Source organism: Cloeon dipterum, chromosome 1 (assembly GCF_949628265.1).
Source record: "Cloeon dipterum chromosome 1, ieCloDipt1.1, whole genome shotgun sequence".
Lineage (NCBI taxonomy): Eukaryota > Metazoa > Arthropoda > Insecta > Ephemeroptera > Baetidae > Cloeon > Cloeon dipterum.
This window is the reverse complement of record NC_088786.1, coordinates 1,151,651-1,168,902: the sequence shown is the minus strand read 5'-3', so window position 1 is coordinate 1,168,902 and position 17,252 is coordinate 1,151,651. Positions and strand designations below refer to the sequence as shown.

The 17,252-nt window shown below is 42.9% G+C and overlaps 5 protein-coding genes across 6 annotated transcripts in view; 2 read left to right on the top strand and 3 right to left on the bottom strand.

Moving 5' to 3' along the window:
* Positions 1-9,785, bottom strand: part of LOC135934295 (oligosaccharyltransferase complex subunit ostc-B) — a 106,757-nt gene extending 96,972 nt beyond the window's left edge. The window contains exons 1-5 of one of the 2 annotated variants that reach the window (XM_065475930.1): positions 9,629-9,785; positions 9,402-9,552; positions 9,270-9,343; positions 8,997-9,214; positions 8,808-8,833 (exon numbers count right to left, since the gene is read on the bottom strand). In XM_065475930.1, the coding sequence (XP_065332002.1) occupies positions 8,815-8,833; positions 8,997-9,214; positions 9,270-9,343; positions 9,402-9,540 (450 nt within the window). In that variant the 5' untranslated portion in view covers positions 9,541-9,552; positions 9,629-9,785 and the 3' untranslated portion in view covers positions 8,808-8,814. Of the gene's footprint in view, positions 1-8,720; positions 8,834-8,996; positions 9,215-9,269; positions 9,344-9,401; positions 9,553-9,628 lie in introns of those variants that run through there. The other variant, XM_065475929.1, reaches the window with a different exon arrangement.
* Positions 4-5,269, bottom strand: Sec10 (Exocyst complex component Sec10). The gene is made up of 14 exons (XM_065491380.1): positions 5,097-5,269; positions 4,849-4,976; positions 4,464-4,581; positions 4,146-4,405; positions 3,770-4,091; positions 3,634-3,710; positions 2,385-2,495; positions 2,230-2,325; positions 1,918-2,077; positions 1,632-1,861; positions 662-851; positions 451-607; positions 237-397; positions 4-184 (listed from the first exon to the last, which is right to left on the bottom strand). Exons 1-14 carry the CDS (start codon positions 5,127-5,129, stop codon positions 86-88), a joined length of 2,142 nt encoding a protein of 713 aa, XP_065347452.1. The 5' UTR covers positions 5,130-5,269; the 3' UTR covers positions 4-85.
* Prp6 (pre-mRNA processing factor 6) lies at positions 5,547-8,716 on the top strand. The gene is made up of 2 exons (XM_065475904.1): positions 5,547-5,667; positions 5,874-8,716. The coding sequence occupies exon 2, from the start codon at positions 5,882-5,884 to the stop codon at positions 8,669-8,671; it is 2,790 nt and encodes a 929-aa protein (XP_065331976.1). The 5' UTR covers positions 5,547-5,667; positions 5,874-5,881; the 3' UTR covers positions 8,672-8,716.
* A 141-nt stretch (positions 9,786-9,926) lies between the features above and the next one.
* Positions 9,927-14,931, top strand: LOC135934280 (uncharacterized protein C05D11.1-like). Its single transcript, XM_065475903.1, has 19 exons — positions 9,927-10,049; positions 10,516-10,695; positions 10,767-10,907; positions 10,964-11,064; positions 11,122-11,328; positions 11,382-11,504; positions 11,559-11,713; positions 11,778-11,877; positions 11,932-12,105; positions 12,166-12,261; positions 12,320-12,577; positions 12,800-12,979; positions 13,036-13,272; positions 13,333-13,513; positions 13,562-13,805; positions 13,997-14,321; positions 14,383-14,543; positions 14,597-14,749; positions 14,872-14,931. Exons 2-19 carry the CDS (start codon positions 10,518-10,520, stop codon positions 14,924-14,926), a joined length of 3,069 nt encoding a protein of 1,022 aa, XP_065331975.1. The 5' UTR covers positions 9,927-10,049; positions 10,516-10,517; the 3' UTR covers positions 14,927-14,931.
* On the bottom strand, positions 14,771-17,155 carry Lrr47 (Leucine-rich repeat 47). Its single transcript, XM_065475921.1, has 8 exons — positions 16,888-17,155; positions 16,666-16,837; positions 16,413-16,600; positions 16,124-16,360; positions 15,960-16,072; positions 15,711-15,902; positions 15,450-15,656; positions 14,771-15,361 (listed from the first exon to the last, which is right to left on the bottom strand). Exons 1-8 carry the CDS (start codon positions 17,053-17,055, stop codon positions 15,328-15,330), a joined length of 1,311 nt encoding a protein of 436 aa, XP_065331993.1. The 5' UTR covers positions 17,056-17,155; the 3' UTR covers positions 14,771-15,327.
* Between the last annotated feature and the right edge of the window lie 97 nt (positions 17,156-17,252).

The window sequence follows — 17,252 nt, the reverse complement described above, 5'->3', positions numbered from 1 at the left end:
AAATTTGTTTAATTACTTCCATACAATTCCCTATATGAAATGAAATAAATAAGGTTAGAACACAACACCATATTACGACAACAAGTTACGAGGCTAGTCCTTTCAAGGTGACGGCCAACTTTTGCGTTTTGTAGTCGCTGCGGAGCTGGATGAAATTAATTAGGATTGACCTGTCCAGTCCAGCCTGAGAGACGAAAATTATAATCAATCCCCATAGAGGAAGGGGAAATCCATACCAATTGCTCCCCATTGCAGACTTGCTGCAGGTTCTCCGGCTTCACCAGAAGCAAATTGCAAAGGGCGTGTAGAGAGTCAAAGAGAGTGTCGACCAGTGGTTGCTTGTAAGCCTTCACGCACTTCCTGTACTCGTTGACATCACAGATGGCGCACATCGCACCTGTGAAAGGTTGCCATCAGCAGGTTCTTTGACCGCGCGCGACAAACACGTACCAGCCGAGTTGAACTGGAACTGATGAAGGTGGTCAAATATCACCCTGTGGAAGCGCACACCAAGCTCCATCAGGAAGTGGTCCACATTTTTCCCATCTAGACTGTCCCGCGCCTTTTTGGTTATGTCATTCATGAACTGTACCACTTTTAGGGACGCCTGAAACAACATAAAATTAGAGTTCAGAAGACGATGGCAATAATTATTCGATACCTGTGACGAGAGAGTATCTACGTCCGTCTCTGGTTTGAAGTCTGATTTTTTCTGCTCACTTTGCAGGTAACTTTTGACCCAACCGACGATTGCGTTTATTGTCCTGTCCAAACCGTTGTCAAGTTTGGTCTCAATCTGCTCAAGCAGCTGCTTTTTCTTTTGAAGGCACTCCGAGTGTTTGGGTGTTGAACTGCAGCACCAAATTTATTTAAAGAACAGCTTTACAGGCCACTAATCAAGAATATTTTGGATAGTTGACTATGGCAAGAAGTGGTTTTTCATTGAAATTTAGCGACAGTTTAGTTTTAAAATATGTGCAATAATTAAATCAGGACCAAGGAAAAATTAAATTTCAGATTGCTCCAAATTTATGGAATAATTCAATGATTTTTTTGCTTCATTTTGATCCCTCTTGTCGCGGTCTATCCTTTGGTTTGCGAATTTTTAGGGAAATAAATGATGCAAACCAGGGTTGCAAAAAACCCGCATTTAAAAACACATGCAGTGCAGTGGTAAAACTGCGTTTTTTTCAATTTTAACCAGTTTCTTGCAGGCAATGTTTTCTCCTTATTTTTCAATCAATTTCTAATTATTAGCTCATGACTTGAAGAATTGTCAGAGATGAATTTTTGGGGAAATTGAGGCAGCAGAATGGCAATTTAAAATATCTGCACAGTGGAGGAAATTTTGAGCACTCTGACCGAAATTTTAGATTTTCACAGAAAAAAAACTGGAATAAATTCATTTTTTGCAATTCTTGCGCAAGAAATTGGTAAAAATTGAGTGGTGAAAACCGTTAAAAACCAGTGGTGAAAAAAACCGGGTGTAAGCAAATGCAACCCTGAGCAAACTTTGGAGCCGATTTTCTCAAAAATTTCAACAGCAATTTTTAGTTCTCATTTTTAGGTATTTTAGGTAACGGGAAAAGATTTCTTCGCAAATTGATTAAAATGCGATGCATAATACATACCTAATGAGTGGCACAACACTATCACTGAACTGTTTCTCGAGCAGATGAATTATTGCATTGCACTGTCTGACGACATCAAAAAAGTAAATCTTTGGATTGCTTTTCTCAGGAATGGGCAAAGCTTGCAAACCCAAATCAATGGCGTAATCGATGTGCTCGACCACCAAATACTGGAGCAAGATTTCCAAAACTAGAGAAGCATTGGCGGCCGTTTCCTTAGGTTGAGAGAGCTGCAAAGAGTTTTGGTCATTTTCATTTTAGATATATTTCCCTGTGAAAAAGCTACCAATTGACATCGCTGAAAGGCGGACTTGCTTTCCTGTAGGATGGTAATCGCCATTTCCTCCGACAGGAATGTTTCACCTCCATAGTTTTCAATCTGAGCAATATTGATGTTAGCCCGAGTTCCAATCACAGCTTGCAAGTCTCTCCTTAGATCTTGGAAGCTGTAAACGCACCAGTATTGGGAGTAAGAAATGAAATCTTTGTTTTACAGTCCAAAATAGTGAACACAAGAGTAAGTAGTCGATTTGTCGCTGTCCGAATTCCTGGTTTCAAATGATCGCAAATTAGAAAAGAGTTGTAAACAATTACTCACCCTCCAGTTTGGATGGCTTTCTTCTGATGCTTTTTAGAATTGTAATAGTTCAACAAGAGGTTTGAGCATTTCTCTCTCAAAAGGCGCGTTTCATCACTGCAAAATCATCGAGCTTTTTTTTCTTAAATGAAAATCAAGATCAACAAGCAACTCACGTGATATAAGTATCTAGGTACTTTTGGAATGTTTTGGTAGTAAGCATGTTTAAATATGAGTTGTCACTTCCCATATCAAATTTGGAAAGATCTGCAGCAAGTTTCACAGTCCTGTGGAGCAAAAAATTCATTAGAGGAAACTGTAGAGATTCGACGTTTTAGTTTTGGGAGAAATCGCACCATCATCGCATCCCGGAGGTCAGACAAAAATTATGATACAGGAAAAATACTTTTATAGCGTATATTTTTGCATGCTGGAACCAACTTGACGCCAAGACTAGAATTTGAATCTGTTTTAACGGTCTTGTCTGACCTCAGGGATGAATTCATGCGTCAAAACAATCCGATCGTGTCATTTCCAATTTCTGCCTCTTGACCAGATACAGAAAGAGACGATTTTTAAAACTTTAACCCTCCAAATAAAAACCAATAATTGGTTTCTCCATCCTAAAAGTGTCTAAAAATGTTGGGGCAGCATTTAACCTATACCAAGGAAAAAATTAAGATGAAGTATTTTGACTAATATTTTTCATCATTGGAAAATTCAAAAAAAAATAGTGTACATTTAGGTTGTCGTGCATCTAATTAGGCATTTTTTGACAGTATGATTAATTGATTAGAACTCGAGATATTCACGATTTTGTGAGCTCCGGCGGCCAGGGTTGCATTAATTTCCTTACAACTCAATTTTTACTTATTTTTAACGTAAGTAATGAATTTATTCTGTATTTCACCTGTGAAAACTTACAAGTTCCTCTACTGTGCAGATTTTTTTCATTTAAATTGCCATTTTCTGCCTGAATTTCTCTGACGATTTTTCAAGTCAATGTCATGAGCTAATGATTTGAAAATTATTGAAAACTGAGGTGCAAACGTTGCCTGCAAGACTGGTTAAAATTGAAAAATAAAGTTTTTTTACCACTGCCCTGCGTTCTTAAGCAACCCTGCCGGTGGCCTGTTTCTACAAATTTCATACTGATTTTCCTTCGAAAAGATACTTGAATTTATCCTGTAAAACCCCTTATTACAAAAAAAAAATTGCAGCCAATATCAAATCTCTCGTGAAAACAAACAGGTGAAATCGTAATAAAAAAATCCCCCACTGTACGTAGAAAGGAAAAAACTAAAACGTTAAATCCAAAGTTTCCTTGAAAGTAGAGGTCTAAGCCAGCCGCCAGTGAAAATAGCCAGCCACCGCCTTAAATCTCGCGGCTGAGACCTCTAAAAATAAGTAAGTAAATGCACTTACTTGGAATATGAATCTGCCAAGTTTCTCAAGTAATCATCAGAGCCAGACTTGCTAGTTAAAATACTAACAACGTAGGTCTATAAGGAAGAAACATTATTAATTAATTCTAAAACATCGTCCTCTGCAAAGATTTTACCTGAAGCTGTTCAAAAATGTTCAACACAAACTTAGCCATCACTTGTTCTGGGTTGCTAAACACCTCCTTCATCACAGAAAAGTTTTTCTCGCAGAGTGGAATGACCAAGAGAAAGATGTCTTTTCCGGTGAACGCTCCCATCAAGCTTTGCTCAATGAAGGCATCAATGCATTGGGAATAGCTTTTGAAATGATAGAGAATGGCGGCAATCTCCTTCATCCTGGCCCTGTTGTTAGATCTCTGCGCCCTCACAAAATCGTCAATGAGTTGCTCCTCGATGTTCTTGTAGTACTTGCCGATTTTTTTCTTGGCAGAGTCAAACCTGATTGGATTATAAACAAACTGAGTGTATTCACAATTTAACATTAATTTGTACTTGTCGGGTAGCTCCTGTGAAATTAAGTGCAGCTTTTGAATAATATCCGCAGCTTCGTCAATCTTTTTAGTATCTGTGAACACATCCGATATGGGGGAGCCAGGGCCCAGGAACTCAGCAAAGTGGTTCATCAGTTTTTGGGCCTCTACAGCCCTTGAACGTGGCAAATTGACGCTTTCCAGCTGATCTCCCAGATGAAGCACTTTCGTAGCCACCGAATTGATTCTCTCGTCCAATTTTTGGAAAGTGGACACTGCAGACTGCAAATGTAAACATCGTTAGGACTTTGGAACGTATTCTTTCAAGAGCAGCACTTACTCTATTCTTCTCTTGCAAAGAGCTAATCTTTTGAAAGTGCTTCGCCTCTTCCTCTCTGCATTCATTTTCCAACTTTTCACATTTTTTCTGCTGTCGCTCGTGAAGCAGTTGTAAATCTCTGCAAATCAATCAGGATATTTACAGTACTATGGTTGATTAGGTAAAATGATGACCAACTTTTTTGAAATTATGTTTGTAATTAAATCAAGAAAACAAAAGGTTCATCTTGAAAAATCTAGGAAAATATACATATGATACATTAGTAATTTAATTCTGGTTTAAAGCCTGCGACATTTTAACTGTTTTGTTTTTGTAGTTAACACTTTAGACAGTAAAAGAAAATCTGTGCTCCTTATCATGAATTACATATAAAAAGCTTGCTTACTTGATAGCTTGAACGAAAGTGTCATTTAGCAAAATTGGATCGAATTGTTGCTGGTCGCCTTCATCTCTTGTGACCGAAACAGTGCGCCAGGCAAGTCTTTCGACAAACTCGTCGGCATCAAATGGTTCCTGGAATGATAAAAATACATTGGAAATCAGCACTAAAATCGCAGAATGAAGGCTAAGGTGGGTGTATCATAGAATACATAATTAGCTGCTTGTTTTTAGAAGAATTGAGCCATAAATTACCTGTTCCAACTCTTTCATATATTGCATAAACATGTTGGCAAAGTTAAATTTGCTTGTTTAGCTTGCAGATGATCAAAGCGATTCAGCAGTGATTAATCTAAGCATCCGTATCACAAGATTATTTGTATTTTTCGATCAAGTGGGCGGGCAGTCATGCTCACGAGCTGTCACAGTCACAACTTTACAACTTTAGTAGCAGGAGAGCGAGAGCGGCCTTCTTCGCTTTAGAGAACCATTGCGCATGCGTAAAATGGAAGTATAAATAAGGAGTTAAGAAATGATCAGAACATTTAACGTTTTTTACATGTTTTGCTGTTTAAAACACATTATTAAAGATAGAAATTTAAAAATAATTATATTTTGAGAATATTAAAAAATATTAACTGCCTTTTTACAGTTTGTAAATACTAGTACTTCGGAATTGAATTTTACTCCTTTCCCTCACGAGTAAAAATGTTTTTATTTTCAAAGCAAAAAAGGCTGAAGAAGCAGAGAGGCAGGCCAGAAGAAAAATAAACAGCCTGAGGATATTGTCCAATATTGTCCAACCTAAGACTAAAGAAAACTAAAGGTAAAATTTGAGAAACACATACACGTCTGAGAAACCTATATTTAACTTGCACTCTATGCTTGAAATGTTTTTGTTTGTTTGTTTATAACTTCCCAATCTCTATTAATTTGTCTCTTGTATTTTCTTATGCCAAAGGGCATCATAGTCTCAGTCTTCACTTCAGGCTCAAATACATACATATCACTAAAAAGAGAACTATTTTTCAGGCTAAACAATGGCTAACGTCCCTGGAGGAATGGCGACCAAGAACAAGAAGCACTTTTTAGGAGTACCGGCGCCGCTCGGCTATGTAGCTGGCGTAGGTCGCGGTGCCACCGGCTTTACGACCCGATCTGATATTGGTCCAGCCAGAGATGCGAACGATGTCTCTGACGACAGACACGCTCCTCCTAGCAAGAGGAAGAAGCAGAAGGACGAGGACGAAGAAGATGAGGAGGATTTGAACGACTCTAATTACGACGAGTTCTCTGGATATGGTGGCTCCTTGTTCAGCAAAGACCCTTACGACAAGGACGATGAAGAGGCCGATGCCATTTACGAGGCGGTCGACAAGCGCATGGACGAGAAACGCAAAGACTACCGAGAGAAGAGGCTGCGAGAAGAGCTGGAAAGGTATCGTCAGGAGCGGCCCAAGATTCAGCAGCAGTTCAGCGACCTGAAGAGATGCCTTGTCGAAGTGTCCGACGATGACTGGCGGAACATCCCTGAAGTAGGCGACGCCAGGAATAAAAAGATGCGGAATCCGAGAGCCGAGAAGTTCACCCCTCTGCCCGACTCGGTCCTGTCCAGGAATCTTGGGGGTGAATCGAGCAGCACAATCGATCCTGCCAGTGGTTTGGCATCGGCCATTCCAGGCACCGCCACCGGAATGCTCACCCCCACCGGAGACCTTGATTTGCGCAAAATCGGGCAAGCCAGGAATTCCCTGATGAACGTGAAACTGAGTCAGGTGTCGGACTCGGTGTCCGGTCAGACGGTGGTCGACCCCAAAGGTTACCTCACAGATTTGCAATCCATGATCCCGACCTACGGAGGTGACATTAACGACATCAAGAAGGCGCGTTTGCTTCTGAAATCGGTGCGAGAGACGAATCCCAACCATCCGCCGGCTTGGATCGCGTCCGCTCGCCTCGAAGAGGTCACCGGAAAGGTGCAGGCCGCCAGGAACCTGATCATGAAGGGCTGCGAGGTGAACCAGAAGTCGGAAGACCTGTGGCTGGAGGCGGCCAGGCTGCAGCCGCCCGACGTGGCCAGGACGGTCATCGCGCAAGCCGCCAGACAGATCCCGACCTCTGTGCGAGTGTGGATCAAAGCGGCCGAACTTGAGACGGAGCTGAAAGCCAAGAAAAAGGTGTTCCGCAAAGCCTTGGAGCACATTCCCAACTCGGTGCGCCTGTGGAAGGCCGCGGTCGAACTGGAGGAGCCGGACGACGCGCGAATCCTGCTCAGCAGAGCCGTGGAGTGCTGCCCGACGAGTGTCGACCTTTGGCTGGCCTTGGCCAGACTGGAGACCTACGAGAACGCCAGGAAAGTGCTCAACAAGGCCAGAGAGAACATCCCGACGGACAGGCAAATCTGGACGACGGCCGCCAAGCTGGAGGAGGCCAACGGAAACAGCCACATGGTGGAGAAGATCATCGAGAGGGCGGTCATGTCCCTGACGTCGAACGGCGTGGAAATCAGTCGAGACCAGTGGTTCAAAGAGGCCATCGAGGCCGAGAAGAGCGGCTCGGTGCTCACCTGCCAGGCGCTCATCAAGAGCGTCATCGGCCACGGCGTCGACGACGAAGACAGGAAGCACACGTGGATGGAGGACGCGGACACGTGCGCCAACCAAGGCGCCATCGAGTGCGCCAGGGCCATCTACGCACACGCCCTGGCCGCCTTCCCCAGCAAGAAGAGCATCTGGCTACGCGCGGCCTACTTCGAGAAGGCCAACGGCGACAGGCAGACGCTGGAAAACCTGCTGCAGAGGGCGGTCGCCCACTGTCCGCAGTCCGAGGTGCTCTGGCTCATGGGGGCCAAGTCCAAGTGGCTGGCGGGAGACGTGCCTGCCGCGCGAGGAATCTTGTCGCTCGCGTTCCAGGCCAATCCAAACTCGGAGGAGATCTGGCTGGCCGCCGTCAAGCTCGAGTCTGAAAACAACGAGTACGAAAGGGCCAAGCGCCTGCTGGCCAAGGCCAGGGGCTCCGCACCCACGCCCAGAGTCATGATGAAGTCTGCAAAACTCGAGTGGGCGCTGCAGGACACGAGCGCGGCCACGAAGTTGCTGGAGGAGGGAATCACCAAGTTCCCCGACTACCCGAAACTCTGGATGATGAAGGGCCAAATCGAGGAGCAGCTCGACCAGCTGGACAGCGCCCAGGCCAGCTACAACCAAGGGCTCAAGAAGTGTCCCAACTCGATCGTCCTCTGGACCCTGCTGGCCGCCTTGGAGGAAAAGAGGGGCCACCTGACGAAAGCGAGGTCGGTCCTCGAGAAGGGCCGCCTGCGCAATCCTGGCAACGGCGTCCTCTGGGTCGAGGCCATCAGGGTCGAGCTGAGAGCTGGTATGGTGGCGATCGCCAACTCGATGATGGCCAAGGCTCTGCAGGAGTGCCCCACGGCCGGCGTCTTGTGGGCCGAGGCCATTTTCATGGAGCCGAGGCCTTCGAGGAAGACCAAGAGCGTGGACGCGCTCAAGAAATGCGAGCACGACCCAATTGTGTTGCTGGCCGTGTCCAAACTCTTTTGGACCGAGGGCAAGTACCAAAAGTGCAGAGAGTGGCTCAACAGGGTCCTCAAACTGGACTCTGACCTCGGCGATGCGTGGGCTTACTACTACAAACTAGAAACAATGCAAGGAACCCAGGAGTCGAGGGCCGACGTCATGGAAAGGTGCATCGCTGCAGAGCCTCACCACGGAGAGCACTGGTGCAAGGTGTCCAAAAATATTGAGAATTGGAGAATGCCCATGGACCAGATTTTAGTCGACGTAGCTGCGCATGTACCTCTCCCAACGTAAATTTGTTGAATGTAAATATCCAATAAATCGATTTCTTTTGAATAATAGATTTTTAATTGAAAAGAAAAATCAGATTTTTTATTCACAAGTGCGATATAATATGATATTGTACAAAACGTTTAAGATCCAGGTGTTCGAGATTTCTACGACTGCAAATATCCACTGAAACAAAAGCAAATTTGATTTCTATTAATACTGCATTTAAAATTATCATAAATCTGAGATCAAATGGTTATCATAGAGCGAAACATACCCACAATAAGATCAGTAGTAACTAAATTATCGTGATTTTAGTTCTTTACAATATAAATTCGCGATTACTTACGGGAGCTTCATCCTCATAAAAATCCAGCACGTGAAGAAAGACACTAGGATGCAGATGAAGCCAACAAAAATGAGCAGCAGCCTGTTCAGCTTTGGAGTAGCCGGGGAATGTGTCTGTTCAAGAATGACAAAACCCAAACCTCCCATGGTGAACAGAAAGCTGGCTGCCAGTCCTTCCATGATGTACTGTCCATTCACTCGATAGGGCATGAATGCGACCTAAAGTGTGTATTTATTAAATTCGTGCTAGAGACCTTCCAATTTTATAGCTTACAGGTCTTGAATGGCCATGCTCGTCAGTGGTGGATCCAACACTGGGAGGCTCGACTATGACGTCGTAAATGATCCCTTGGTGATAATTATTGATTATTTAAAAGATAAGCAATGTTCCAGTTTATAATCATACCTCCTGTGACCAAGAAGTAAGAAAGGACGACCAACGAAAAGACTGTCATTGCTGAAGGAACGTGGATCCATGTTGGTTTCTTTATCTTCAGGTTCGGAACTTCCAAAATGCTGAATGGAATGCTAAAGAGTGCCTCCATGCCGTCAGTTTTCTGTGAGAAATTTAGGTTTTTGTATCGATAACGAGAAGAGAAAGAAAAATCAATAAAATTGTTTTGGAGTTTTTACCTGAAGCCGGCTGACGTTTACTTATTTCAGCTGGCAAGAGGCGTTGTGGGCGTGACTGGGATGTTGGTACGGCAGCGGTAAACATAAGCAGTCTTGCGGGAGTACTGGGGAGTACCAAACGCAAAACTTTTTGAAACTCTTTGAGCTGCTGCCATCTAGTAGCATGAAATAAATTATCCTGGATTATTTATTCATATGAGAAGATCACCAATGACTCCGCCTTTTTGGGGTCTCTTTTCTGCTTCATCAGTAAAACACAGCACACGCGTACCACCACTACAACACTTTTGGCTTTGACTTCAGGTACAAACTACAAACATAGTCAGGAAAACTGCAAGCAAAACTGATAGGAATTTCAAACCGTTTCTAACAGATTGTGTACAACGCAAATCTTTTGCTTAATCCGCCAATCAAAAAATAGGTAATATTGTTTCTTTCAATCCATTGCCGGGACATAAAATTTCACTCGAAAAGTAAGGGTTTGTTAGTGGTAAATAGGGTTTGTGAATTTCAAACACTAATTATCATATATGTAAGCCTTCCAGGAAAAGTGTAATTCAAAATTATAAATTTATTTTAGTCACATTTTATAAGTTGATATTTTAAATTTTTATATATAACGTAGTGAAATTTATTTTGATTCGTGTTTATAATTATAATTATCATATGTTTGAATTTTTTATCGTTTTTATTTATAGTTTTGAAACGCTCAGATTATGATAAATGATAATATAATTTTTTATACATATTATACATAGCCAAGAGACATCTATACAAAATAGTTTAACAGTCCAGATAGGCAGATATTATTTTTAACTTTTAATTTGTATAATTTTGTATTAATTTATAAATTACTATTGATTAATTTGACATTTTTCTCTTATTAGAAATGGCCCCCGCGGATGGATCAACGACCCTCCCTGCGCTATGGAGCAATTTCGAGCTGGTTTGTGAAGGCAAATCCAATGATTTATTGGATGTAAAAAAGTACCGCTCTCGCCGCACCGGATTGACAGTGGTTATTGCTGATATAAGTGGCCCAATTGTGAGTGGCTACTTTGTCTTAGGTAATTATTGTTAATTCGTACTTCTTGATCTGGCAAAAATGTCCTTTTTCCTCGTGTTTCTTTTCCAACAGCAACTGAGGCTCACGATGATGACGGCTTGCCACACACTCTGGAGCATTTGATATTTTTGGGCAGTGAAAAGTACCCGTACAAGGGTGTTTTGGACTTGTTGGCCAACAGGTGCCTGGCCTCTGGCACCAATGCGTGGACAGGTTGGCCGTAAAAGTTGGACTTTCCTAAAACTAAAATTGAACTTCTTTCGCTGCAGACACGGACCACACGTGCTACACCATGACGACTGTGGGTTCCGAAGGCTTTCTGAGTTTGATGCCCATCTATTTAGATCATATCCTGTATCCAACCCTTTCTGTAAGAGGAAATACCTGCTCTGAAAAGCTTTGAATGAATGCCGATCGAAATGTTCAGGATGAAGGCTTCATTACCGAGGTCCACCACATCGACGGAGAGGGTCGAGACAGCGGCGTTGTCTACTGCGAAATGCAGGGCCGAGAGAATTCTTGTGAAAGTCTGTGCCACCTAGCAGTGCTCCAGGCACTCTACCCAGGCTCTGGCTATTCTTCTGAAACTGGAGGAATCATGCACAACCTCCGCACCTCGACCGATAATGTTAAAGTGACTCATCTCACACTTTTCCAAAGAGCTAGAGCTATAAACCACTGTGATAGGTACGCAACTTCCACAAGCAATTCTACAGGCCTGAAAACTTGACTCTTGCCATTACTGGAAAGGTAGAAGCAGAACAAGTGTTCGCAGCATTGGCCGACTTTGAAAATAAGATCATTGCTAAGGTAATCTCAAAATTAAACAAAATTGGTTGTGTTGTGAAATCTAAACTACTCCAGGGAAATAGAGGCGCGTTCGTCCGGCCATGGCAGACGGAGGTTCAGCCTTTTACAAAGTCCGTTGAACAGCTGGTGCCTTTCCCCTGCGATGAGGAGAGTGGTGGATTAGTCATACTGGCTTGGAGGGGGCCATCAGCTGCCACAGACATCTACAAGTATTGTTTTAGCAATTCGCCCAGCAAACCTATAAACAAGTTGCCTGTCTTTTTGTCCGCATAGAATTACCGCTTGCTCGGTGATGGTCAAGTACTTGGCCGATACGCCTGTCAGTCCTCTGCAGAGGGACTTGGTTGAGATCAAAGACCCCTGTGCGAGCAACGTAATAAGAATTAATCTTCCTTTATAAATCTACAACTAATCCCATCTCTACTAGATTTCCTACATGCTGATTGAGAACTCTTCTTCAGCTCTTCTCTTTTGCTTTGAGAACGTGCCTGTGGAGAAATTGGAGAGTGTCAAAGGATCGTTTGACAACACCATGGGAAACATCTTGTCAGGAAAAGAGCAAATTGATGAGATCAGGCTCAAGTCTGTCATCAATCGACAGGTTAATTAGATTTAGAGAGGCTTTTGTCGGGATGGAATTAAGATATAATTTTTGTCTCAGCTTCTGGAAACGTTGAGTGCTTTGGAATCCAGTCCACATGACATGATTGGCTTCATGGCCATTGCTGACATGCTCTACGGAAGAAACCAGCAAGATGTAAATATAAAAAAACATGCTCCCATCCGACAAAAAAAATCAACCTTTTTTCCCATAGTTCCAGCAACGACTTAACATGGTCAAAGACCTGCGCAAACTTTTGGAAGAGCCAAACTCGTTCTGGATCCAACTGCTGAACCAGTACATGGGGCCTGATGTCCCGTTTGTTTTGGTTAAAGGCCAACCTAGTGTTGAGCTCAAAGCCAAAATGACTCAGGAAGAAGAAGAGAGGGTACAGCAGCAGCGTGCAGCTCTCGGAGAGGATGGACTCAAGGGCAAGGCTGACGCAATCGTCGCGGCTATGCAGAAAAATGATGTATGAACTAGTTCACGGGGTTTGCAAGCAGGGTTCGCCAATTTTATAAAAAATGCACCACTGATTTTTTGCGCAAATCCGGGTGTAATCTGGGAAAATCAGCCTCTTTGGAGATTACTAAATTGGGATTTCTCAAGTTCTAAAAAATAGCTTTTAGGAATCTTTGATATTGGAGTATTATTTTTTAATTAAAATTTGAATCTTTTGTTTTAAAATCGACAGATTCCACCACCCGACGAAATGTTGACTTCAGTGCCTCTGCCAGGAGTTGATGGAATCAATTTCCATCCGATTGAGAGCTTTAGCTCAAACAACCCTGAAGTAACGCACCCCAACTTCTCCAACATCTGCGCTCCAGGCGTGATGACGCACTTGTTGAATGTCAAATCAAACTTTGTCTATGTAACCAATCAATTGAATGATAATTATCCTTGTTTCACTTGTGTATCATTTTTCAGATGTTCACCCTGATGGACACTAGCAAGATTTCTTCCAACCTGCGGATTTACCTTCCACTTCTGCTAGAAAGCATTCTGGAAAGTCCAGTCGTTAGAGATGGGGTTTTGATCCCTTACGAGGCAGTTGTCGCCGAGCTAGAGTCGGACACGGTCATTTCCTCAACTGCCTTCGGCCTGGGAGTTCCCAAAAGATTCTCTTGTGGCCCGTTTGGTCAAACTGCCGTCCTGATGCTGCAGGTTGGGCTTCATTTCTTTTTTTCAGATAGAAATTTCAGTCTTAATATTTGTTACGTGCAGCTGGAGCCTGGAAAGTACGAGCGCTGCGTGAAATGGATGCAGGAGATTTTGTTCCACTCGCAGCTCACGATGGAAAGGCTCTCTGTGATAGCTACCAAAATGATGAATGACGTTGCACAGGCCAAGAGAAACGCAAACAGTATTGCACTAGCTGTCCTCAAGTCAATGATGTTCTGCAAAGGTAATTTATTTATTTAATAAAGCAAGTTATTAATTTAACATTTTGTAGAGAGCAACTGGCACTGTTCAAGCATGATCAGACAGCACAGAACACTGACGGAAGTATGCTCTGCTCTGGAGGCTGGAGGGGACAACGCTAAGAAGTTCCTTGAGCAAATCAACCAACTTCGAGATGAACTCGTCAAGCCTGAAAACCTGTCTATCACGATTGCTGCCAACTTTGACAACCTGGAGAATGCAGACCAACCATGGACCGGATTTTTGCCTGCCAAGCTGGAGCCATCAATCAAACCGTAAGATTAATTTTAGTAAAAGCCAATCTTTCTTATCCAATTTACTTTATTCTTCACTATAAAGGGAACAAAATAAAACCATTTTAGTACAACATTCCTGAGGGCATGTTGGCTCGCATTGTTAACGCACTCTCAGGAGTGTCAAAGCAATGGGAGGTAGCAAAAAAAATACACTAACGTACAATTTAAAGGTTGCAAATCACTGCTGACTGCGAGCTGATCGACCAGTGCCAGACGGACAGAGGAAGCGTGGTTGGACTTGGCTGCGCAGAGTCGGCCTTCCTGAAATACTGTTGTCCCAGCCTCGTGGGTTACAATCACGAGGACCTGCCAGCCATGCAGCTTTTCAGCCAGTACTTGTCCCAGCTGGAGGGGCCGCTGTGGAAGCAGGTGCGTGGACAGGGGCTCACCTACAGTTACAACTTGTACAGCGATGCCAACGAGGGAAAGCTGTACTTCACTCTCTACCGGTCAACCAACGTGGTTGCTGCTTTCAAGGAGGCAAAAGCTATCGTGGTAAGTTCCGAGTTAAATTTTCAAAATCTCGGATTGGCTGATTAATTAATAACCACGGCAGGAAGCGCAACTGCAGCCTGACGCAGTTTGGGACGAAACTCTTCTGGACAGTGCTCGCAATTCGTTGGTCAACGAAACTATCCAAAACGAAAGAACAGTCGGTGAAGCTGTCATGAACGGTCTTTTGACCTTCTTCAAAAGGGTGCATCTCAATTACAACAAGTAACTGATTTAATTCTTTCGAGTTACGAGTTTATTTGACTCAATTTTGTCAGGGATCTTGTGGAAAAGCTGCTCAAGGTCAGTGTGGATGATTTGCGCAGAGTAGGCAACAAATATGTTGCCCAGCTTTTCAACCCTGGATCGGCGCAATTTTCAATCGTGACCCACCCTAGCAAGATTGACGAAATTACTGAAGCATTCACTAAGTAAGTAAAACACTGGGCTGATTTTATTACATTTTCCTTCATTGTAGTCTGAAATTTTACATTTTATTATCAAGAGCAATCGGCAAATCGAACTAGATTGTTCTCACATCTTTTTGTTGTAGGATGGGCTACCAAGTCAAAATGCACCCATCCCTGGACGAATGCCCGCTGGCCTGAAAATGCGATTTTCAAAGTTTCAGCCAGCCGGTTATAACCGGCATGGCTAAAACCGGTTTTTGCCAGAACGTTTTAGCCGGCACTTTCCGGTTTTTTCTAATTTAAAAAAAATACCTGATTTTGATTCATTGTTCATTACAACAGTAGTTGTATTAATTGTTAAGTTATTAAGATATTAAATTAATAATTAATATTATACACCAAGGATAAGTCACGTTTATTATACAATATTTTAAATTTCTTACTATTCCTGCAAAACAAACATGTTGTCACCGTTCACGGCATTGACGGCACTTTATGTGACGACAACGGTGTGCTAAATACATTGTTGTGAGACAAATGTTAACAATTTTTAGGAGTCCGCAATCGTCCGGTTAAAACCGGTTTTAACCACTGGCAAGTCAGTTTCCGGAAAACAACGGCATTATGTGGACACTGTAAAAATGACAAACCATTAATGTGTGCTCTTGCTATTAAAATAAAATGGTATTATTTAACCTCACTTAATTTTTGAGTAACTCACAATTTACGCTTGCGGCAATTATTGCAAATGCTGTAGTTCATTCTAGCCACAGAGTCGCCATTGGAAAAAATGCAAGTTTGCGCAATGTGTCTGACATCGATTCGGGAAAATTCCTCTGCAGAGTGTGCAACTACCTTGAGGCAAAGACATCGGCGCATCAGCAACATGTCATCTTGGACAGTCATGGGCAGCACTTCGTAGTTCAGTCTAATGCAGGATATAGTATTAGTTTGTAGCTTGTTTGCAGTGCTAAATAATTACCCTCGTTCGATCACATAAGCAGATGCAATGCTCCTCAAACTAGGAACAGAAGATGGAATGATGGAAGGAAAATTGTCCATGGTATTGAGAGGGGGAGGGGTAAGTGCATCCGAGATATCGCAGGTGTTTAGTTTGAGCATCTTGAAACTGACATCAATCGCTACAATCATGTTTCTTGAAATGTCCAAATTTCTGAAAATTTACGAAAATTATTAAAATGTGTTTCAAAGCTGAAAACCGCTCAAATACCTCAGTCTTTTCAGTAATCCAAAGGCAGTTGGGATTCTAGTGATGTGATTGTTTGAGAGGTTCAATGAAGTCAACATCTCTAGTTTCACGATGTCCAGTGGCAGGATGGCGAGCTGTTAAATCAGGATTTCAGTGAATACCATGGGAAACAATTTCACAATTACGTTGTTGTCAGACAGGTCGAGAACCTGCAAAGAGCTCTTGACATTGGGCAGTGCGAGTAGGCGCCAGTTCTTGTAATATGGACTAGCAAGTGCATTGCCACTTAAATTCAGTTCAACCAGCTTGGCAACAAAGGTGTTTGGCAGTCTGCGAATCTCATTATTTGACAGGTCCAAAATCTTGAGCCTTGCAAGCTTGCTCACAGAAGGTGGAAAGTCGCCTAAAGCTAACCCTGCCAGCTAAAAACGATTTTAATTCGCACAATGTCCAAATATGTTGGAAGATAGTTACCTTCAACTCAACAAGTGTTTGTGAAAAAGTAGAAGTGACCAATTCCCGTCTTGAATGAATGATCAGGCTCGTGCGAGATTTGTCATAGAGGTTTGGGACTTTCGGGACTTTGAACTTTTTTTGCGTTGCAGGCAAGTCGGCACACGGTCTCTTTGTCGACTTCCCACAGCTTAGACTTTCATTTCCAGCTGAAATTAGATAGACATAATCATGTTCAACTTCAAAATTGTTTTGAGAAGATTATTACGCATACCAGTCGTATTATTTGAAACTACCACTCCCGTTTTGACAGTCTTTAAAAAGAGCCCCAGCCGCAAAGCATCGCAATTGCTGAAAATCAGGTCGACGTGCGGGCTCTTCAGTCGAATGGTGCACTTCCCTTCTGACACAAACCTTTCAAACATTCGGTCGATGTTTCCTGTAAGCTAAGAGTGGCTTTTAATTTTTGTTCCTGAGGTTGTGTTACATTGCTTACATCATAACGCGTCCCAGTTTTGTTGTCAGCGCTTTGTACAATCAAGAAGAGACGTTGTGAAACATCACCATTGATGACACTGATTTGGCATCTTCTGGCACGATTCCTGACTACCATCAGGCCTGCATAATCTAGATTGTTTATACACAAATCACATATGATCTTCATGATGAATGGAGAAGAAAAAACACCGACGAAGGATCAATAGTAAATTGAAATCATTAAGGAACTCTTTGTGAAGGTATGAATGCGCTTTCATAAGGTTGCTGTGTTGTGTTGTGTTGAGGGCGCGCTAAATTTAAATTTGGCGCGCACCACGTGGATGAAAAACTGCTTACAAAAATGGGCCAATCAGGATGCTGGAA